Here is a 23,698-nt window from a genome sequence, read left to right on the forward strand (position 1 = left end):
GGGGTTTGATAAAAGGCAGACTTATTCAACTGGAGGGGAATGGAGTGGATGGGAGCTTGGTGAAGATGCCAAGGGGATTTGAGGGCTCGGATTCTCATTGGTCTGTTTGGAGATGAGGTCCTTTAAACATATCTTAAGGAAATGTAGACATTTTCCTTTGTCTGTTTCTCAGGACCACCAGCCCAGCTGGGGGTGGGCCAAGACAAGGGACCAAGCAAAAGGAGGGATGGTGGGCAGACCTTGAATATTTGATACCCAGACCCAGGTCTTCTGTGCAACAAAATTATACTTAGTATAATCATGGAATAGTTAATAGTCAACATTATTTTCCTGATTTGTTGATTAACTTAAAAGCCATCCATAACACTACAGAACAAAGAGTAAATTTCTACATTAAAGATATGATGTAGGAGCACCTGGGTGGCTCAGTCAGTTGAGTGTCTGACTCTTGATTTTGGCTCAGGTCATGGTCCCAGGGTCATGAGATCGAGCCCCATGTTGGGCTCTGCACTGGGCATCATTAAGATTCTCTTTCTCTGTCTCTTTCTTTCTCTTTCTCCCTCTGCCCCTCTCCCCTCTTGCACTCACTTCTTTCTAAAAAAAAATCTATTACAAGTCTTTATTAAAAAAAGAGATCATGCAAACTTTGAAACTTTTCACGTGGGAACTGTTATTGAACTAACAAATATCACAGCTCAGAGTCCTGCCCCTTCCATTGCTTTAAATTTTAAATGCAAATGAAAACTCCAAGAGGTCACATAGAAGAACAAGACTGAAGCACCTCAAGTGCCTTCTCCATCTTTAGAATCTCTGTGCTGTCACTGTTTATTTTAAATCCACCAACTGAACACAGGATCTACATAGCACCCCAGGGACTTGGACACACTGCACCTTACCTGAGCGTGAACAATTCCACACCGCTAGGAATCCACTCTTGAGACCCCCCTGCAGCTAAGTAGAACTAAATTAGTGTGTGTGTGGCTGACTTTGTAATTCCCAGGCGGGATGCAATTTGTATTAAAGAATAGATCATGAAACCATGCTAATTTGGAATTTACGTATGTTATTCAAATTCAACAGCAATCACAACTCAGACCAACAGGAAATTTTCTTGGGGAGAAAATATTTTATCACTGATTACTTTGACTCACTGGAGTAAGGTGGTAACACAAAGCCGTGTTCAGTCAGCTTTATTACTGTGTTTCTGTCTGTACAGGTGATGACCCTCTTACTGTTTGCATCCATGGTGGCCAATTGCCACCATCCCTCTCACCATCCACTCAGATACTGTGGTTCTGGTTCAGCACCACCAGGCTTGGCGGAGACCATTGCTAACCCCACAGCCATTCCTGCTTCCTCTTCTAACAGAAGTGGATTCGTTTGTCATTGAATACTAATGTAACTCAGGAAAAGTGAGCCTCCCCTCAGCTTCAGGGAGTCCATGTATTTGAAAGCAATCACGGTGATCCATTTCTCCTCTGAGAGTGATTGGTTTGGGGTGAGCATATGACTGGATTCTGGCCAAGAGATGTGAGGATAAGTCCGCCAGGATAGGGATGGGGAATTCTTAGGGGAGATCTTCCTCTGGATTAAAATTAAATCCAAATCAACATGAAAAACAAACTAAAAACATAAAGATTAAACACACACACACACACACACACACACACACACACACACACACACACAAAACTAAAGAACACTTTCCCCAGCGGAAGCACACATACTGGATACACACCCTTGCTGGATTGGAACACAGCTGGGTGAGAAAGTGATACGGACGCCCCAGGAACCATCCTTTAACTGCGAGGGGGCAAGGTGAAGGGGAAAGCCAGTATGCTAAAGATGGCAGGCCAAAAAAGGTGAAACCACCTGCCCCTGGAATCTTGCTGTGTAGACCCCTCCTCCTAAAGCCACTAGACTCTCCTGGTGCTGGGAGCCAAAAGTACCTTAGAGTTAGGGGTGTGCATGAGGGGAGAGGATGGTCACCTGAGGAAGTAGCTGAGCTCAGTATGAAGAAAACCAGAGGAGGGAGAGCAAAATATGTACTGGGCTTCCCAGGTATGGAGGGAGTAGAACGAAAGGCGAATGGGGAAGGAGAAGGAAGTTCCAGATGATACCATGGATCTGAACACTTTGGCTGCTGCATGGGAACCATAGTGTCTGAGTGGATGTGAGTGGGTGGGTGGGGCGGGGTCCATGTGGGCCTTTGTAAAACAGTGAGTCTGTAACGTGGGTAGTGAAGAGCCACGGTAATCCATTGATCCTTGTACCCATCATGCTCCCCCTCCTCTAACCAAGGAAGGGGGTAGTAGATAATAAAAGTTTCAATTGAGAGAAAGTGGGTGACCCTAAACCATTTGCTGACTGTCTTTATCTTATAGTCCCAGTCCCCTCGGAAGCAGAGCCTGAGGCAAGCGTTAAACTGCTGATACTTTCTTTGGGAGATGTAAGCCCAGGGATAAAAAAGAGGAATTGGGGTGAGGACTGATGCCAAGCCGTGTGACATGATGTGCGGCCCCCATTTCCTACCAAGCCTCAAAGAGACGCATGCGTGTCTTTTCTGGAAGGTTTATGCAAAGAATTACAGTATGAAACAGTGCACAGAGGGCAGTAAAAGGGAGGAAATCAGAGAGCTACCCTCCTGCACCTCTAGGGTGCATTATCCAGCCCCTTAGTAACCCAGGCCTCAGGCACTGGAAGTACAGGGGAGACACCTGAGTGGCCTGCTGACCAAGAGAGAGAAAAGGAGATGGTCAGAGGAGACTGAGACAATCCCTACAGTGTGTGTGTGTGTGTGTGTGTGAGAGAGAGAGAGAGAGAGAGAGACACACACATGGTGTCTGGACCCAAGCATTTGTCCTGCACACAGGGACAACCCATCCCTTCCTGTCCCATGCTTGTCCCTCTCCTTACGGGGCCCAGGCACCCTCCAGGAGGCCTTCGACACCTTCTCCAACCTTCTCCAAGTCCTTTCCACATCACCTTTCCAGTCTGCCTTCGAAGCAAGTCCCTCAGGGCTGAGCATAAAATTCCATCTGTGCTTCTAGTAAGGGAGAGTAAAGAGAAATTATTGCTGCTCCTTGCTCGGCTGGGTTTTGTAGAATTACCCCAAAGCAGTGTTTGTCATGCCATCGAGCTGGAGGCCCATGCTTAATGTGCTATCTGTTCTGACCCCAGATGTCTCTCTGCATCGCTGCCCTCCCGCCAGCTCTCCTGCGGGCTGGCTCACTCTAGGGTCACTGCTGACAAGTGTGTTACCGGTGTTTATCCATATTAAATCTTGTATCGTTGACTGCCTTTTACCCACTCCCGTAAACTCTATTTAGTTCTTCTGCAGTTTCCCTTCTTGCCTTGTCTTGTCCTTCTTGGGAAGGCAAACCCTGCTAAGTCAGGAATTCTACCAAAGCGTCACGTTCCCAACTGTTGATGAAAAATGAAAGTGTTAGAGATGGTCCTGCTACAAAGCTCGAGTCCTCCTCTGGAACTGGTACTGACCCGTTTGTAATTGCGTTGTTCAGAGCTGTGGGGAGTTCGCCAATGGGACCGGTGTCATTACAATATACATTTGTGCAGGAAGTGGTTGGGCCGTCCTTTTCTCATGGAAGGACATGGGTAAAAGCCCTCATCATCTCAATCATGTTTTATATAGGTAGAGCACTTTACAGTTTATTATACACCATGTATGTTTGATTTTTTTTCTCAAACCTAAAAGCATTGGCTGTTTTTTTTCTCCCCTCTCTGTAAAGCATTTTGTTAGAGCAAAAACAAAATGCATTTTATTCTGAAAAAATAATGAAATCAGAAGCTCCACCTTAATCGAGCCATTAGGAAATGAAAACATGGCTTGAGTGTTCCCAGTTTTGAATTTGGTGTCATTAATGCTGGGGAGACCGGCTCAAGCCAACATGTTTTTTTGTTCCCACTTAATAACACTTTATGTGTGTGGTGCTTTAGAATTAATTTTCCAAAAGTTTCATGTGTCTTATGATTTCTCTAAGAGAATTACCTGTGAGAAGAGAAAAATGTACATGGCCCCTGGCTAGCTCAGTCGGTAGAGCCTGCGACTCTTGGTCTCAGGGTTGTGAGTTCAAGCCCCACACTGGGGATAGAGATTACATACAAACAAATAAAAAATAAAAATAACAAATAAATAAATAAATAAACAAACAAACAAATAAATAAATAGAAACGTACACACAGGCATAATTTGTGAATTTGCAAAGCAAACTGTTCATTCTTTCTGTGGCCCGTGTTGACCATGAGTTTTTTTTCAGTTAAAACTGTCATCAACCACAGTTTTCCCTTTCCCAGTGATGACACCTTAGAAACAAACTATATGTCCTACTCTTCGAAACCAACTATGTTTTATACTTAAATTGACGCAAAAGTCATAAGAAATTGGATGATAAATTAATATGTGACACAGACGAAATAAGGTCAAAGTTCTTTGTTATAAGGAAAAACCCACAATCCACTGTAATAGAAAATATTTAATTAGATCGTTCGTTTAATCAATAGCTAGTTATTCAATGCCTCTTAGGTCCCAGGTACTATCAAGGCATATTCTTCTTCTCCCCTCCTCCTCCTCTTCCTCCTCCTCCTCCTCTTCCTCCTCCCCCACCCCACCCCAGAAATTTGGCAGAGGATAAAGCTATTACATTCCTGATATGTTCCTATTCTGCTGCCCATTAGAAGGGAAAAAGATCTTTGTTTCTGTGGAGAGACGTATCTCACCTTCCTCATCTCACCAGCCCACCTGTTCACTGCAGTTGCCATCTTGCATAGGACCTGCCGGAAGAAGGAATCTTTTTGATAGAGAACTTTAATATACTATTTAGCTGTGTTAGTGAGAATGGTATCTTGAGGCTCAGAAAAAAAAAAAAAAAACCACGGGAACTTTGAAGTATCTGGAAGCTATTCCAAGACCCCCAGTAGGGATTTCTGATAATGAAATGGATGACAGTCGTAGGCGGGAACCCAAGCATTTACTCACTCAAGACGCCCCTTCATATTTTATCTTCGGTGTCATGGCGGCAGTGCTAATATACACGAGCCTTCTTGCCCCAATAATGGGCCATTACAGCTTCAGGAAAAGCCATCATGTTTCCGCAGCATTTATCTGTCAGCAGGAGACTATTATGGGAGCACAAACTCACATTGTATTAGCGTTATCAGTTAATTATGATCCGTGGGACATGTGCCAGCCAATGGGCTGACAGTCTGCTGACCACCACTCAGGAATATAACTCCACACCCCAAATTCAAGCATGTGAGAAGGGAAGGGACCCAAAGAGGTGTGTGGTTGGGGACATTTTCCCTGGCCAGGAGTCCATGGAGCCCTGGCCCGGTCAGTACTGTCCCCAGAGACGCACAAGTTAGGCTCACTGTCTAGGCCGGGCCCACCTTAGACCTCGTGGATGGTCAATGGATGCACTTCCTGGACTCGCCTCCCCCGGCCCTTACCCTGGGGTGGATCAGAAACAAGCTCGGACTGTGATTCAGACGGTTCCACGGAGTCCTCTCCTCCTTCCCGGGCTGTTGGTAAGAAGTGCTTATGCACCTTGTGTGTTTCCTATGGCGTCATCCCGCCTGGAAATGCGGGTTCAGGGAATGTGAGGGTGGGGGACAGGGATGGAGTAACCCAAACAGTGTCCCCCATTCACTGGACTTAGGGAGCGTGTGGCAGACTCCAAAACCTCTTGTTGGCTCTTATCTTTTAGTGATGAAGCCATCAAGCCCTCTGCTCCCCCAGGGCCCACGCTGAGTTCACCAGCTCCTTCTAAGTTACCCTGCTTGAAGACGGGAAAAGCAGCCTCTTGTTGTGGGCTCAGAGCAGTTACAGCACAGGGAGGGGATTCGAGAACCCGAGAGATACTGCCAGCTGCTGCCTCACGTGTGCAGAGATGACGGGTGTCGGGGGGGGGGGGCTGCCGCAAGAGTGGGAAGAGACACCCCAAGACTAGGCTCCACCAAAGGTGGGGATTTCCACCAGACTCGTGGCAGGGGGTGCCATGCGGGGGTCAGCTGCAGAGATCATGGCAAGAGATCAAGGTCACTCAGGTGGCCTTTGGGCTCCAGGTGCAGGCATTCGGACGGCCCCTTTTCAGGGCTTAGCCAGACTGGGATGGGTAAGAGTGGCTGGTCAGCGTGGATCCGTGTTCCACTTGGTGCCTTCTGTGCCTGGGGGAACACCGGTTTGAGGAACAGGGTGGGCCAGGCTGTGTCTGGGTACGTTTTCCTACTTAACCTGCCAGCTGGAGCATTTCTCACGGCAGGACAGCAGGTCAAGAAATTGGTGTCCCACCAATCAGTGCTTCCTTTTTCTCCCAGGAAACCAGGTGGGGAAGGGTGTGGACACATCTGCCTGGTCCCCACCACCTACCCGGCGAAGTGTGTGTGGAAGGTGATGCCAGTGGCACTGTTCTGATTTGGCCTCATATTCCTTAGCAACGAGCTTGGACTCAGGGAAGGAGTAGGGAGAGAAAGTGAAGAGACACGTGAACAAAGGTTTAGGAGTTGAATAAGTAGAAATCCAGGCACCAAAGACGGCATGCTTTGCCCGTTATTCACGGTGTGACCTTGTGTCGGTCACTTCTCCACACAGGGAAATGTCTGAGTTTCCTTATCTGTAAAGTCTGGTGGTGATTCTAAATGATTCTCCAAGTCCCTCTCAGCTGTACGGTTCTGTAAATGTAATAAATATCTATTTAGAGGAGTTTGTCACAAGAACTAAGTGAGCTGCTGTCCCCTTACACCATCCACAATTACTGTTTCTAATGCCTTCTGTCCCAGAGTCCCCTTTGGCTGACATGCCCATCTGGGGGCGCCAGGCTTGGGATGCAAGGTAGCGAAGGGGTGGGTGGCTTAGACCTTGGTGCTAGGGATGGGTTACAAATTGCACCTGCTCTAGGTGAACGGTGCAAGAATGAAATGACAACTGGTTGAATGAATTTCAGGGTTCATGGAACCCAAGAGCCCTGCCCACTCATTCCACTTCCCCCTGCCCCCCCACCTTTGTGTTCTGGAGGAGAGAGACCTTGGTAAGGTCACATGGAGATGTCAGGAGCACATCCTGGAGTCTGCTGCACTCTCCAGCACTGCCATCTGTCCAGCTAGAGGCGTGGGACCAGACCCTGGCTTTGGGAGGAAATACCCTCCTCTGTGAGCTGGGTGAGGGCAGAGTGGAGAGAGGCTGGTCCCAGGAACAAGGTAGGACCCACCACCAAGTTTGCCTGGAGAACCACAGGAAAAGCTGGACCTGCCAGGCTACATCAGGTCACCAGGGTGTCCTTGCTGGTCTACGGGCTCCCTGGCCTCACCTCAGGGCTGTAGGTGAGGTGGCTGGACAGGCATGGGGTGGGGGGGGGGGGGGGAGGAGGAGGAGGAGGAGAAGGAGGAAGCGGGGTCCCCAGGACCTCATTCCCTCCCTGGAGGGCAATCATCCAGTATCCAGAGAGAGGCCTTTAGCTACTTCCTCCTCATACCTTAGATGCAGACAGTGATTGTGCGTGGGCATTAGCCTCGCTTTTTCACCAACGAAACTCAGTATTTACCCTCTTTTGCCCCTGGTGGCTTTGAATCCACTGCCCGGGGCTGTGAAGTTGTCTTTCTTTTCATGTTCTACCAAGTGTGTTCTGTCTCCAGTTAAAATTGGTGTGCCCACACAGAGCAAGGAGCCACTGATCCCACACAACCTAACCCCCCTTCTGGGACAGCCAGCCTGTCCCTCAGCAGGCCCACCCCAAACTGCCATGCTTCGATTTGTTCAACAAAATATTTCTCAAGTAACTTCTCTGTATCAGGCACCATTACTCACTGGGGATTCTCTGGGAAACAAGAACAGACATGGTCTCTACCCTCATAGGGCTTATAATTTAGTGTGTGTGTGGGGGGGGGTATTATACCAATATATATATAATTGCAAACTGAGTAGCAAAGGTTCTGGTGCGGCCCAGAAGGTGGGGAATTCTAGGTAGCAGGTGCAAAGACAGGGCAGTATGGCGCAGGATACGGAGGGGTACAGAGAGACACATAGGAGTCTGTCCTGTGAGGCTTCCTTGTGGGGCCAAGGGAAGGACCGGGACCGTGTGCATTTTCCAGTGAGCTCCCTGGCTGCCGGGCGCTTGGAAAAGGTATTTCAGGGGGCTGGAAAGGACACAGAGAAACCAGTCACTGAGGTCTTGGCAAGAGGTGGTCGTTGTGTAGAGGCCCTGGTTAAGGACAGAGGCTCTACACCCTGCTTCCATCTCTAATACAACCAAGTACCGATGTGATTAAAAAAAAATCCGGGGCTGCTGGGGGTTCTGCTGACAGAGCAGACATCTTCATCCATCTCTCCGCGAGATGCCTGCCTGAGCCCCGAGCCCGGAGAATCCCATGCGTTCCTCCACTTCAGCACATATGAAAAATCTCAGCTCTGTTTCCCAGCCTGCACGCGCTTACATTTATCCAAGTCAAGTATCATCTGTGGTCCCGCTGCCCATTCCCCGGCCCCTCCGGAGCGCCTGGCCCCTCCTGGGGTTTCTCACCACCTTCCCTGCTTTTACTCCTGAAGTGCTTGAATACTGCCTGCAGTTACACTCCATTTAGACCTTATTTGGATGATAAAATTATGTCTCCTCCCCCCCAAATTGTCTGCTGTAGAATATAGGAGAATAAGGTGGTGGTCTCTCCTGGGGGCTTCCCCCCCTTTTAAGTAATTCTATACCTATCCCCTCCCACACTCATTTGAATTCTCACATTATTATCTCTCTGTGGCTGGCACATCTCAAAAGATGAAAAGCCCGAGAAGAAGGATTGGGGCATGACTTATAGCTTGTTTTAGTACAGAGGCAGCCCGTAATATTTGGGTTCATGGATGGAGCAGCAGACAGGGATGCAGGTGTGTTCGTAGCTGGGGATTCAGGTGTGTATGCTGAAGCATCTACTTGCGTGCCTCGAAGTACCATGTGGCAGGTAAGTTGGTTGTTCTAACCACAATTGTGTTTTCCTAAACAGGCAGGGATTTATTTGCTCCCGTCTGCGTCCCAGGTACATTTCTGAGAGTTGCCAATGAAGAGCATCATTTTGTACATCTAGAGAGCATTTTATAGATGCACACCCTGCATCTAGCCATATGAGAGCGGTTCAGAACCAACTGGCCCAGGTGACGAGAGCTGGGAAGGGAATCTGCTTCTCTCCTTCGTGCCTCACCTGTGGACCTGACCCTTTGCACTTTTGTGCACCAAACACAGGTCTTGAGGCTGTGAATTTCTAGGGCCTTGGCCTCTTCTGGGTGTGAGAGTGGAGCACTGTGACTCATTTTTAATTTGTAAAACAGACCCATTCTAAAAGGCCGAGCGAGGGTGGGGGCGGGGGGAGTTTGGCTAGGCCTGCCAGTTAAAGGATAGGATGCCGGTGGGGGGGATATATAAACAGCACATCTGTCAACCCCCCAATCCCACCAGCCAGTTGGACAATTTTTTTTTCTTTAATGGCCAGAGGACAGGCCTTGCCGCTCTACAGCTCAGTCCTCTCACTCCTCAGGAGGTGGGGACCTCGCCTGAGCGTCTGATTTCCATTGAAGTCTCTCTGGCTCACCCCCCTCCCCCCACCCCAGCTCGATTCTGTCACTTTAAGTCCAGCCCCTGAGAGATAGCCAATAGGAGCCAAACCATACATCAGTCTCCCAGCCTTAAAGCTACAGTAGGGTTAGTGGGCTCCAAGTCTCTGGTGCCCGAGCCTCCTCCGCGGCTTCCCGTCCCCTCTGCCCGCTGGAGTGTGTGCACGAGTGGGAGCGCTGGGCTGTGCGCGCACGGCTCTCTGCCTCCCTCTCGCCCCGCCACGGCGCTTCCTCCCACTCTGCCTTCTCCCGCTCACTGTGCCCCTGCCCGGACTCGCACCTCGCCTGTGCCCTTCACTCGCTCTTCCGCGTGATTTCCCCGCCGCCTTTCTCTACCAACTGGGAATGCTAAAACGGGACTGATGGACGTGTCAGAACTCTGCATCCCGGACCCCCTCGGCTACCACAACCAGTAGGTGCTCTGTTTCTCGGTTGGTCGGTCGGTCGATCTGTCTGCCCTTCTGCCAGTCCGGCTGCCTCTGTCCTGGGTGTCGCAGTTCTCCTTCCAGGCATTTTTGAAGTGGCAGGAACCCCGGGGGCGCTTGGGGGACGTCGGAGGGGGAAAGCCGCACACTTCCTGCGTTTCCTTCTGGGGCGGGGGTAAACCGCCTCTAACTTTTCCCGCATCCCCTTTTCCAAACCCTTACTTTTAAGTAAGAGCAGCTCTTTCTCGCTCACTCTTTCTCGCTGATCTGCCCCCGCGGCGAGAAAATATTTGAGTTTCTGTGGATTAGGGAGGAGCAGCCCAGAACAGGTGCGGGAATGTCGCAAGGATGTTCTGGCCCGTCTGAGAAAGCCTCCCCCGGGGGGCCCTTTGACTTTAAGATTTATTTCCGTACTGAAGAGCAGAAATGATCCCGGCAAGGGGGCGAAATCGAACGTGCCGCGCGGGTTTGGGAACTGCTGGCGCCCAGCGCTGCCTTGCCCGGCGGTCCCGCTGGGGCGCCCCGAGGGCGCGCACGGGGCGCGGTGGATCCGGGGCGCTCCAGCGGTGTGGGCGGCGCGGCCCCGGGCGCACTGCGTCCCGCACGCCCTGCGAGGGGGATCCCGCATCCCGCCAAGGGTGGGGACAGCCGGCCCGGGGGTGCCGCGGCGGAGGCAAAGTTGGTTCGCGGCTTTGCGGGAGGCTGCGGGCGACGGAACTGGCGGGCGCGATTTCCGTGCCCCGGGGCGGCTTCGCGCTCGCCTTTCGGGATCCCGGGGTTGTCCGAGCGGCGCGGGCGTGGGCAGCGGAGGGGGCTGCGGGACGGGACTCCCACTGGCCCCGGGCTTGGGCGGTGCGCCAAGCGCGCAGAGTGGGCAGGCGGGGACCTGATCCCCCGGAGCGTCGTGTCCGGCCCGGGTTCTCCGGGGTCCTGCTCTGGCCACCCGCGGTTTCCCTCCGAGGGCCCTCCGCGCACTTGCCCCCACCCGCTCGGTACCCGCCCGGCTCTCCCCTCCCGCGCCCCGCGTCCCGCCGCGCTCGCGGCTGGTGTCCCGGCGTCTACGTGTGGGCGCGCGCAGAGTGGTCCCTCGGAAGGCTTAAAAGAATAATAAAATAGAAAGTCTGGGTTCTTCGCGGACCTGCTTAACTTGGTGCTCCTCTTCCTCTTTTTTCTCTGAAGCGAACTAAACTACCAAAGTCAGTGCCCGCTCCACCGTGCTTTCATTTTTGTACCCCATCCCGAGAACCGCGACATCCCTGAGATAAATACACTGGATAATGTGGGGTTCCAGGAACTGTGCTTAGACCCCTCTTCGCTGCACAGACCGCCTCCACCCCGGTGGACCACGCGGAAGAGAGGAGGCAACTTCACAGCAGTGTCTCCTGTCGATGACCAGACTGTCTCAGTCTCCACGCTGACCTTTTTGGTTCTAGTTTTAGGATTTCCCTGGGCAGTGGGTCCTTTAGGTGCCGCCAGAGTGTCGGAAGAAGATGATTTGGGATGGGAGAGGCGAGCAATCTTTAATTACAATGGATTCAGATTTCCATCTGCTCGAAAAGTGTCTCTTCGTTCTCTTTAAAGGTTACACTGATCCCGGGTTATGAGGCCGGTGGGGTGAGGATGGGGGTAGTGCCCTAAGACGCTCCCTCCTAAAGCAGGGGGTGGGAGCCGTCAAAGAAACCTCTGGGTGGGTAAGTGAGGCTGTGAACAATGTTTGATGCTCGTGGGGCATTTCCTCACATAAAATTACCAAGTACGACAAATATTGGATCTTTAAATTATTTAGGCTCCCTCTCTTCAGAGGTGACTTCTTTAGCTGAGCTGGAAATATCTATGTATTTGTCCCTGGCTCGAGTCATAGCCAGTAAATATGAAAATTCGAACGGGGGAAGTACATCCTTTGATTACGTTGACCAGAAAAGCAAGGAGAAATGGAGGGTTTAGCAGCTGGGTAATTCATCGAGGTGACAGCAACCCTGGCTTGAGTTTGAGGAGAAATATGGGCAAAGAGGGAATGTCAGGGAAGCAGAAAGGGGGGATGAGGAAGCCGAGGTCCTGGGTGTCTGGGACGGGTTTGAAGTGGAAATCATTCATAAAGTAAGCCTGACAGTAGTTTGGGCTCCCTAGCCTTCCTGGTTTCTTTGCAAAGAATTCACTTCTCACTCCATGGGGCACCGGAAAAGCCAGAAACATACCCGGCAACTCCACTGAGGAACTAAGGATCCGTGTGAGATGCCATTTCTCAAAGCCCAGGACGTGCTTGCTGGGTGGCAGCCCGAGCATTGGGGAGCTGGCCCCGTGTACAGATGTGTGCCTCTGGGCGAGCGTTTGCATCTGCTGTGGTGCAGGGACACGGAATTTCCAAGGTTGAGCTTGTGGAGGTCAGAGGCCGGAGTGTAGGGGAGGCATCTTTCTGACCTCAGGCCCCCCCCGCCTCCCGGGCTTCATGTCAAGTAGCTTTAGAGCCACTGGTAGCAAAGTAACAAAACCGGGGACTGCGTTCTTTGGTGTGTTGGAAGGACAGTAGGATGAATCCGTTCATTGCCAATAGTGCCGGTATTTCTCGGGGAACATATGCGTGAATGGGTTCGTATGCTCTGTACGTGGTTTCCACCCATGTGGCTTAGTCGACATTCCCAGACTTATGAAAACCCAAGGACACAGGGACCACAGTTCAGCGAGAAAGAACTCCCCAGCCCTTCTTCTCACTTGCTAACATACAGAGAGCATTTTTAATGTGTTAGTGTTATTCTCACTTTCCCAGGTGAGAAATTAACACACACACACACACACACACACACCACACAGATACATCATACCTTCATACCTTTCTCTCCTTCATTTTCATTTTCCTGTAGGTGACTCCATTACCATTTCTAATCAATTTTTTATGTACATATATAATCAGCCAGGGTAGGAGTGGGTGTGCTGGCCTTCATGTGCCTGTGTACAAATGTGTCTGTGACCCGACTGGCTGGAGACCCTCGGCTTGGAAACCCAGGGAGCAGAGGTGGGGGCGGGGGGGGGGGGGTTGGCGGGTTGCCTCACCCACCTTCCAATGACCACTTTGCTGTTGTTAAAGAAACAAAGAACAAACTGTCCTGAAGGTAAAATATGTGGGTTCACAGGTAGGAAGAAATGCCACATGGTAATTCAGAATCAGTGACCCAGAGAAAAACAAAGGGGAAATTAATTTTTAATGGTACATTTAAAAATAAATCAGAATGAGGACATTAGTCTTGGTTTTCCAAGGGAGGGGCCTTAGGAAATAAACCTGGATGTGCCCGCCACCCTCCTGGAGGTGTGGGCTGCTGTGGGAGAGGATGATGGGGTGATGGGAGGCTGGACTTGTTCAGGTCTGAAGGCAGTGAGTTAGGCGGAAACAGGTTGGTGTGGAGGGCCCCAGTCGCAGGGAAGGCCCTTTCCAGCTCAGTGAGATCCTGACACCAACTGGAAATTTCCTCTTGGAGCTTATGATTTCCCCAACTCCATTTTAGGAACAATCCTCTGTTTTACCAAAATTTAAGGAAAAGATGTTTCTTTAAAAATATATGTATGAAGAAACAACCTGACCCACCAAACAGGAACTTTCCTTTCTGTTGATCTGGAGCAATCAATAAATATTCCATTTAGCTTGAGATAGGAGGGACAGAGGGGACTTTCGGGGAAAGTGCTGCCAGGGAGGTGGCCGTGATAGAGATTTTGAGTCACCTCCCTGCCTTTTCAGGGTGGACCCCGGCCCTTGCAACTTTGCCCTGCATGCAGGATTCATGTTCCTGATAACTACCTCTGGCCAACTCGTTTTTTAAAGATAATCTAAACTAATGGAAAAAAGTTTGTCTCCTTCTTTGGTCCTCTGCAAAATGCCTTGTTTCTTTGGAGCACTTGGAACTGGGAAGATCAGCGCGAGTCTAGCAGGCCAAAGGAACGGTGTGTGTGTGTGAGAGAGAGAGAGAGAGAGACTGGGAATGTGTACATTGGGATGGGCCGTGGAATTGGCTGTGTGAATGAGCCGATTCAGGAGACAGAATTCAGAAGACAGGCAAGCAGTTACACAAGACACAGGATGCTTTTGACGCAGTTCTGCAGTGCCCTTCTTCTAGAACTTGTCTTCCCAGATGCTTGAAGTGGCTTCCCCAACATGACTGAAATTACTTGTGGTTTGAATTTAAGGGGAAGGAATAGCATTATTTAGACCATAATCCAGTCCTTCAAAGTGATGTCCAACCCACACCCTCAGTACCCCATGCCGATGCCTTCCCACACCTACCGGCCATCATCAGTCTCTGTCCATCTCTCCCCAAGTGAGCCCCTCTGCGTGCTCTTCCAGCTTGAGCAGGAGGCCAGCCCAGAATCTGCCAGAACTCCTCACAGCTCCGCTGGGAGCTTCTGTCTTGGGGTCTGGTGGCTCTTGACTGAATGTTCCTGTGGGAGAGCCCAGCATGGCTTGAGTGCTCAACCTCTAATGTCCTCTGCAGCCTCTGTCATTCCTAGAGGGAGCGTGGGCCCACGAGAGGGCTTTGAGTAAAGAGTCCATGCACCCTGCCAGGAAGCCATGAAGGGTGCGACTCCCTCCTGTTTGCCCTTGAGGCCATTTGCTGATTTCTAGGGATAATCAAAGATCTTTTCCAGCACTACAACTGCTGGTGACCCCTGACTGGGCTTCCACTCTGGTGAGTCTTCCTTTCTTGGTCCCAGCAGTCTCGTACCTCCAGGGAGCTGTCAAATTCATGGCCATTCCTCAGAGGAGGAGCCCCTAGGCTTCTGCTGGGCCTGGCGTCCCCTGGCATGGCTGGGGTGGCCTGGGGTGGGATTACATTGTGGTTACCCCATCGGCTGGTGCGGCCTGGTCCCTGTGCAGGGAGGTTGTGGTGTTTATAATTGCAAATGTAATTAGCAGACCAGCTCTGAGGGACTGGGATGCTCAACTTCGGTGCGCATCACGGTGACCCTTGTGATGGCTGGCCGGGCAGATTAACCCTCACTGGTCTGGCCTGTCCCCTGTTTCTGGTGAGGCCACTGACCTTTCACTGATGATGGCAGAGCGTCCTAGGTAACTGGTGGCAGGGTCAGACTCCTTCCTCAGAGGGGATGTCAGGGCAGTGAGTGGGAGAGGTCCAAAGTTGGGGGGGTTATTTCTTCCCTAGGCCACTGGGCAAGTGATCCTTGCCTCTTGTGACAGGGTGACCCTGCATAGCAGGCTGCTCTGGGACGTTGTTTCCCTCACTTTCCTGGCAGCACTAGAAGGACGTGCCCAGAAGACTTTGGGTGCATGCTGGTCTGTGGCTCTGGAGGCCTTGTGGGAAAAAGTAGGGCTCCAGACCGGACACATGATGACTTTCAGCGAGTGCCCCTGGGGCTCAGCAGACAGGGGGCAGTGACTGCCTGCTGGCTGTCTGTTTCTGCGGGGTATTCCACACAACTAGACGGCCACAGCCAGTCCCATTCAGGACACGTGGGGAGCAGGCCATAGGAGGGCATGGGTTTTAGTTTGGCCCAGAGACCCCCAACCAACCATCTGACAAAAGACCTCAGAAAACCAGACAAGAAGGGAAACATAGAGCCCCATGGTCTTTTTGGGTTTTTTTTTTTGGCATCTGTCTACCTAGAGCACCTTTCTGTACGGATCAGGATTAGAAAAGAAAGGATCTTAACAGCACCTTTATTTATAAAGCAACGGCTTAAGGAAGTGTTGATCCCTTTCCGATTGCTGTTAAAGCCCTTCTTCTAGAAGCTAACTCTGAACCCCGAAACGCCAAAGGTCGCCTCCGTTCCTAGGGGAGCTCCCACCGTGTGCACACGTGTAAGAGTGTGTTACAGTGGAATTTCCCTTGAACATGGGAGTAACAGGGGGCAAGGGGCTCTGCTGTTTAAACACAGCCCCTGCTGCCTGCCATACCCCTGGCCTGGGCTGAGGTCAGGCTATGGCCACATTCCAGTGGGGGCTGCTGGGCCTTGGGGTTTTTCCATGGAGCGAAAGGGAACTCCATAGGACCCAAGGGCTGGCTGTCCATACAGACAGAGGAGTTTACTCTTGTTAAGAGCTCTCTTCAGTTTTCTGGCCTGGGTAAGGCTGGGCAGACCCCGGAGAGGATGAAAAGGCAGTGCTGTACTCCCTGGAATACCAGATGGCTACGCTCAAAAGAGCATTTGGGCAATTCTGTTCCAGTTTCCCAATTTCCCCTTCTCTTCCTGGATCTAGCCATTGACAGTTGATATCCTAATGGGTCAAATGTTTTCCTAAATTGAGGAAAGTCATACCCATTGATCAGCCCATGGTGGGACTTTCAATATGGAGTTGGCCAAGGTGAAAATAAATCTCCTGGCTAAATGTCTTAAATTCAGAGTTATATGAGCTTGAATTAAAATTAACCCCAAACAAAAGTTTTCCTGCCGATTAGAGGCATAATTTTTTTCATCCTTATTTTGCTGTGCTTTTTAACTATACACATTTTTAGTCCCCAAAGAGCCTCTCCGCCCCCTGCCTTTAAGTTTCTCTCTTCTGTTCCTTAGGACTTTAAAATATTCTATTCAACATTGTCATTCAGTGTCCCCGGGATTGAGCCTTTTCTGGGAATGGTTTTCTGGATAATGTTATTTTATTTTCAATGTCATTTCATCCAGAGGTCAAAAGGCAGTTAAACAAACTCCGACAAGGTTTTGTTTTTATCTTCTGGTTTCAGATGTGATCAATTTTCATTTAAAACTATATCAGGGTCTTCTGCCAGTGACGGCAACAGTCAGCCTCATGCCTGGCTGTCTGTGTTTACTGAGACGCTGCATTGAAAACTGTATGGATGTGAAGTGGACAATTAGAGTCAAGCTTTTCCTCGCTAAGTGTTATTTTAACTTGGCCCTTTTTTTTTTTATTGTTTGAGTTAACTTGAATTCATAAATTATTTTTTGTTTTCTTGTTAAGTTTTAAACTGTTATTGTATTTAGATTCACGTTTTAGGTATTTTCACTGGGTTCCTAGTTTTTTAAAAAAAGATACCCGGAAAAGGGGTTTCGCGAGTCACAGGTCTTTCTGTGTTCTTGGTTTCTGAAGGGCAGAGAACAAGGAAATACATAGGGCAATGTTGTAGGGCAGGGTGGTGGGTGCGGAAAGCTGATGTTTTTTAGAGATCTCTCTCGTGTCTTACAGTGGAACATATTCCTTTGTCTTTACTTATTTTTTCCCTCTATTTTCATTCCAACTTGCAGTGCTTTGCCCTCTGCCCTTTTTGTCTCTCAGCGATCGTATACGTTCCAGGGAAGGAGCGCAGGTTCCACGCGTCTGTCTGTCTCTACCTCCGTGAGCGTGTGCACATGTGCGTCTGTGCGTGTAGGAGTGTGTGGGTGTGTTCGTGCTGTTTTCAGGTGCTAAACATGATTAGTCAGGGGATGTCCCAAAGTGGAACACCCTGTTGTCCACCCTGTTCCAATTCGGCCCTCAATACCTTTATCCACTGTCAGTCTCCTGCTCTCATGTTTTGGGAGAGACCGCAAGAAGGGTAAAGACCTCTTGTTCACAGGAAAATTCCAGGGTATTGGTGTCTGTTAACATGGGGAACAAGGCGGTAGGGACTGGAGGTGTGGGTGAGGGTATCGGGAAGCTCTAAACTTTATTCAGAACCAATTTTTATATCTCTCATCTCCTCTTCCTAGCGCTTTGAGCTCGAGTTTGGGATCTTGGTGATGCAGAGTGAATGAGCTGGTGTATGCTTTTGTTTTTGCCTCCCTAATCGATCAGCAGAAAACATTCCTTTTTGATGGTGAAACATCCCCTCAGCACACATGCAGAGTGCGGTATTTATCCTTTGCCTTTTCTCCTCACGCTTTGTCATCTGTCTCTTGGGTGTGTTGACATTGTCTACCTAAGCAGTCAAGCTAACAAGCTTTGGCAGAAAGAACACTGCTTTTACAGAAATAATAGCAACAATGCGATGGTTGCAATAATTATGACAACGGTAATAACAGCTTGCAGCTTTTTCTTCCCCAAAAGCGCAAAGCAATTCTCATAACGGGTTTTCTCATAGTAACCAGGTGAGGGTTGCTGTGTGTTGCCCCCAAACATGAAATGTTTTCCTGCAAATAAAAACATGCAAAGGCTTCTGGTTTGCATGTCTGCATTGATTCAGGAGCTAAAACTGCCTGGTCTCTGAAATATGAACAGACGGGTAGAGGAGAATACAGTGTTAGGCACATGGTCCCCCTGAGAAATGCTGGGTATGTTGCCTTTGAACTGGGAAGGGAGAAGCGTTTTCTTGCAAGGGACGCTGTGTCAGGTCTGACCCCACCGCCACGAGCTTCTGAGGCTCACGCCATGCTCTGCCTCTCGGTCCCCCCACCTTCCTCGGTTCTTCTGGTGGCAACCTCAGGAGAGGTTTTAGACCAAAGGCACACAGAGGCCAAGGGGGTTATGGCTTGGTGCATGTGAATAGATCGGAAGAGAACTGCGCGGAGAGAGAGAGAGTCACCTCGCCACCCTTGATCGCCTTCCTGGCCATTCAGCTTCTCTGAGGCTGTCGTTCCCTGCTCCTGGGCACCTCGACCTGCCCTCTGGAGGCAGAGATTAGAGGGAGGGCACCAGGGAACTGACCCTCTGGATCCCTGTGACCCCTCTCGTGACTCCCCATGCCGACTCCCAGACCCAGACCGGCTCATCTGCACACTCTGCTCATCTGTGCGTTACTTTTGAAATCGGTGCTGCCTTTGTTATGTCCTCTCTCATTCCTTCTGCTGCTGCTGCCTCTTCTTTTTTATATGTGTGCCTTGGAACTAGAAGGCAGCCTAATATACCTGCCTAATACACCAGCATAGTATAATAGGAAGTGCCTAATAAACCAGGGTCCCACAGCTGTCTCTCTCTCTCTCTCTCTCTCTCATGTTCTCTCTCTCTCTCTCTCTATATATATATATATATTTTTTTTTTTACTTTAGTATTCTTACTCATGTTCTTACTCAATTTTTTTTTTCTTGGAAAACAAAACAAACTCAAAGCTCTGGGCTTTGGGTTATTAATTGATTATTAACTGATTTAACAAACAAAAAACATCCTACCCCCGAGGAATCCCAGCAAGAGTCTGGCTGTGCCGCTCAGGTCAAGAGCTGCCTTTTCCCCTCAGTCGGTGAGAATAGCTTCAATTCCCTTGTTGGACCCTGAGTAAAAAATTAATTCATGAATAATAAAAAACAATCAGTCTTGTTGAGTTTAAGAAGGATTAGGAGAAAGGGTGTTTTTTCTTACAGAGAACATTTGGAATCTGCATGTCATTGTCACGACTGTTCCGAGTAGCTTGAGCGGCGGGCCTTTCTTCACAGCAAATGAGCTATTTATTATCCCAAGGTGTAGCACATCTTTCTCAGTTGTAAGGCCAATTTACTGAAGATTATTAAGGGTTTCCCACCCACTTCTCTCCCACAATCCCATACCCCAAACCCCATGATAATTCATTGGCATTAAGACAGTTTCCGGTGTAAGTGTCATGTAACCAAATAGCAACAGAGCTGGCATTACATTATGAATAAGCCTGTTTGTGGATGCAATGGAGTCCTTCTTGGTTTCCCTCCCCTTTCTCTCCCCCGGGGAAGTAATTGACCAGGAATTTACATGCCTTTGCAGGAACTACAGGCATTAGACTGGTAGATACTCTTTTTAGTTTCCATTAATAGTATCTACCTCCCAGGGTTGTTGTGAAGACTAAACAGGTAATTTACAAGTGTTGGGCACATAGTGCCTGTACTAATATTTTGATGTTATCTTTTGGAAGTGGCTTTTCATTCCTTTGACATAACCTCACAGTGATAGTCCTTGGCAGTGAGATTGGGGTGCTTGGACTGATTACTTGTTTGATGCGATCAATGTGGCTTGGGTTTCCATATGTAACACAAGGGATTAGGGAGGGAATTATGGTATGGAACTGGACGATGAATAGGAAATATTCTCTTAATGAATTTCTGAATCCTCCAACCTGTGGGTAGAATTGCCCAATAAGATATAGGATATCCGGTGAGATTTGGATATTAGATAAACAACAAATAATTTTTTAGTGTAAGTATGGTCCATGCAGTATTTGCTCAATCTGGCAACCCTACCCATGGGTGTTTTTCTTAAATTGGTCGGATTAAAAAATCCATCTCCTTATTTTTTTCCCTTTTGACAAAGGCCAAGAGAACAATTGTATGTTTAGTTTTTTTTCAAATTGTTTTTTAAATGTCTATCTTTAACATTTTGCCCACATTAACTTGTTAGGTTGGCCACATCACATTAGAAGTTAGTGGGAACAAGTAGTGTCCATCATCCAGATATATTGATAGAGTTGCAATTAGGTAAGTAAATCTGCAGAATGGGTCTCCTAACATAGCACCCAGAGCTACTGAATTTTACTTTAAGGAGGAACAGGGTAAGCAGCGTCTTTTTGGAAACCTGCCTCTTCACGTTTCCCCGACAAGCAGGTTGAGGGGCTCGGCTGCTAGAACCTGAGATCCTGGCAACTGGAAGCTATCCTTGCTGCACTTGGATGCCAAAATCTTCGTTCTCTCTCTGCCTTCCTACCCAAGGACAGGAGGCTGACCCTTTGAAGGCATCCCCTAGGAGGCTGTGGGGGAAACCACCCGCATCATTGCCAGGCAGTGGAGGAGGAAGGACAAGGGGTTGCACTCAAAACAGCCAACTGGAAGCATGGATGAACTGAGGCGCACCAATGGGGGACCAACGAGCCCCAGCTTCTTTTCACTCCCCTCTCAGAGCAGCACAGTCACGTAGCCTGGGTAAACACACTATTGTTTTAAGCGTAGTACCCTCGCAGCCCCGAGTATGGGAAATGGAAGAGCTCTAGAGCCCCCTACAGGCCCTCAGTGGCACTGCACCTCATGGGTGCCAGTCCCACTACAGAGCCTTCCTTCCCAGGGTGGGAAGGAGTGCGGAGGACCCCAGCGAGTGAGCCTACAGAAACTCAGGATCCAGGAGAAGTGAGCCCCTGACTCCAGCTCCAGCAAGCAGCTCTGCTCCGTGCTCTTTAGCACCGCAGCTGCCTCCTAGGGTGGTGTGCCAGCCTCCTCCCAATGCATGCACACATGCACACCTGCACACGCACACACGCATGACACATTCACTGTCTCTGTGGCTTGCCTGACCTCCAGACGGGCTGGAAAAGGGCCAGGCCTCATTCAGTCTGAGGAAAGCCCTCTGGCTGGTGGATATCAGAAGCGACGCGGCTAGCACTGTTTTTTCAGAGCCTGATACTGACATTGAGATTCTCTTCGTGAGCACTTAACTGTGTGCCAGGCCTTGCCTAAGAACATTTGATGTATTAACTTACTGCTTCCTCACAACCACCTTGTGAAGGAGGTCCCATTGCCATCCCCATTCCACGGGTAAGGAGACTGAGGAACAGAGATGTTAGGTCACTTGCCCAAGGTCACACAGCTGGCAAAGCTGGGATTTGCTCACGGGCACTCTGGCTGCGCGCCTACACTCCTCACCACTACGTTATGTGTCGCTCATTGTGCAGAATTTTGAGAACACCCCTCTCAGCTATGGGGGTTGGACACGTGGGTAAAGTTTACAGTGGAGGGAGAAGGGGAAAATTGGGCTCCGTGTCTTTGTTCCTAAAAAGGCAAATGGAGGAATCGCGACGGGATATTAGGTCCCTCTCCCCCCCGCCCTCCCCCGCCCCCCAGCCTGGCACAGGGAAGGGCTGGAGAAAGGAGCTTTTTGTCTTCCTGACATCATCCTCCCAGGCCCCAGAAGCAGGTAATTACTGACCCCCCACCTTGTGCCTCCCTCTAAGTGTGTCATAACACATTTTACTGCTGAATCCTCTCTTTTCCACCTCTGTTTTCTCCCGTCTCATGCCCTCCCCTGTTCTGTCACCACCAGCTCTCCGGCCCCTGGGTCTGAATCTCGGTGACGGACTCTCATGTCCACTTCGGGCTCTCGGGGATACTGCACACCAGCACCTGTAAAAGAGCATCACGGCAGTGGCAGTCAAGCCTGCTTCTCCCCGGGTCCTCCTCCTCTCCCTCCCTCCCTTGATGCAGGGACCCCCAGCCAACATAACAAGCATGGCTTCATTTCTGCCCTCTCTCCTCAGTGGCCAATGCCCGCGTCAGATGGATACATTTTACCTAAATATGTCCTTTACTCTGTTCTTTGCTATTCATGCTGGTTACCCGCCAGCCCCCAGCCTGCCTGGCAGACTTCTGTTTATCCTTTCAACCCTGCTCACATATTCCCCTCTGGGAGAAGCCAGCCCTGACCCCTCCTAGGGGGGAGTTGGCGTCTCTCCTTGCAGCTCTGGACTGACCTGTGCCCTCGACTGGGTTGTAGTCTGTTGGATTTCAATGCATGCTTATCTTGCCCCACTAGACCGTGAGCCTCCAGGGTGTAAGCTTCCCTCTGTGTCCCCAGTGCCTGCAGCAGCATGCGGTACAGAGTAGGTGCTTGGTGCGTGTTGGTGGCGCTAACCTACGGAGCTGGCAAGTGGATAAAGGCGAGTTCTGGGGGCCTGAGAGTGAGGTAGAAGGCCATGGGGAAAGTGGCCGGGAAGGGTCTGGTTCCCCAGGCCTGGGCCCTTCTCGATCACCCGGCAGATCTCGCCGGCTAGCTGGGCATCCGGGCCCACTAGTGGTTGGGAGGAAAAGCTCCGTCTTTTCCTAAATCCTGGCCCCGGGGGTGAGCTGGAACCAGCTCACACTGGCCTGGGAGAGCCAATGGCTTGGGAGAGGTGATTACATTTAGAGGAGTTTCGTGAGCTGATTGTTAAGCGTGACTGTTCCAAAAAATCAAATTACGTCAACTTTCAAGTAAATACGTCATATTAAAGACAAAGGTAATAAGTGCTCCAAACTCATTTCTCCCTAGTATCCTACCACCTTTTTATGTTCTTGAAGGTATATTTGCAAGTAACACCTCGGCACAGTGGAGACCTGACGTGATCGTTCGTTCCTGACTGTGTCCTCGCAAGCAGCCGTGTCAGTGAGGTCACCTGGGTGGCCTGCCGTTGGCTATGAGGGGAGTATCTCCCCCATGGAGACGGGGAGCCGCTCTAAGGCAGCCCCTTCTTCCCGCCGGGAGTTAAACATCTACCACCACACCCCTGCCTGGCTGCGGGACATCTCCTCTCTGGGCCCCTGGACCACTGACTCCATCTCTCTGTGCCTCAGAGTTCTCATCCGCAGCCATCCCCTTGTTGGGTTGCTGCAAAGATGAAAAATGGACCAACATAAACTGCTCAGAGCAGAGACTGGCACACAGTAAGTGCTCCGTGCATTTTGGCTCTTAGTATTTCTCCCTCGCTGTTCCAGGCATAGCCCTATCCGGATTCTACTGCAATGGAGAACGTTCGTAGTGGAACGTGAGCTTTATATCTGGAGCGTAAGGGTATCGCTTTTCCCTGCTGGAGTCTTACTCGGGGGTTGACCGTGGTAGCTAACGCAGGGAGCAGAAAACACTAGTTTTCTTTCTACGGGGAAAGGCCCTGATGGAGAGGTATGCTCCGTCCTCCAAGGCAGGAGACGACTGGGCCACGGACCCTGTGAGGAACTGGGTCCATAGCAGCTGCCAACATGGCCGACGGGTGAGGCAGGTGCAGGCGAGGTCAGGAGAGACACGGAGCGGATGCCAAGAACAGCCAAGCTTCAGGGTGAAGGGAGGCTCTGCAGGTGGCTGCAGGGGGCCCCTAAG

The 23,698-nt window shown here is 50.2% G+C and overlaps 1 protein-coding gene across 5 annotated transcripts in view; it reads left to right on the plus strand.

Moving 5' to 3' along the window:
* Positions 1–23,698, plus strand: part of ESRRB (estrogen related receptor beta) — a 170,881-nt gene that overhangs the window by 51,123 nt on the left and 96,060 nt on the right. Inside the window, exon 1 of one of the 5 annotated variants that reach the window (XM_053224756.1) lies at positions 4,642–5,544. The exons of 3 other annotated variants lie outside the window; for them this stretch is intronic. Coding sequence is in view for 1 of the 2 variants with exons in the window: in XM_027066225.2 (XP_026922026.1) it covers positions 9,967–10,016 (50 nt within the window). In the remaining variant the exon portion in view is untranslated. Of the gene's footprint in view, positions 1–4,641; positions 5,545–5,570; positions 10,017–23,698 lie in introns of those variants that run through there. One more of the 5 variants, XM_027066225.2, reaches the window with a different exon arrangement.

The sequence above is a fragment of the Acinonyx jubatus genome, chromosome B3 (genome assembly GCF_027475565.1).
Source record: "Acinonyx jubatus isolate Ajub_Pintada_27869175 chromosome B3, VMU_Ajub_asm_v1.0, whole genome shotgun sequence".
NCBI classification, from domain to species: domain Eukaryota; kingdom Metazoa; phylum Chordata; class Mammalia; order Carnivora; family Felidae; genus Acinonyx; species Acinonyx jubatus.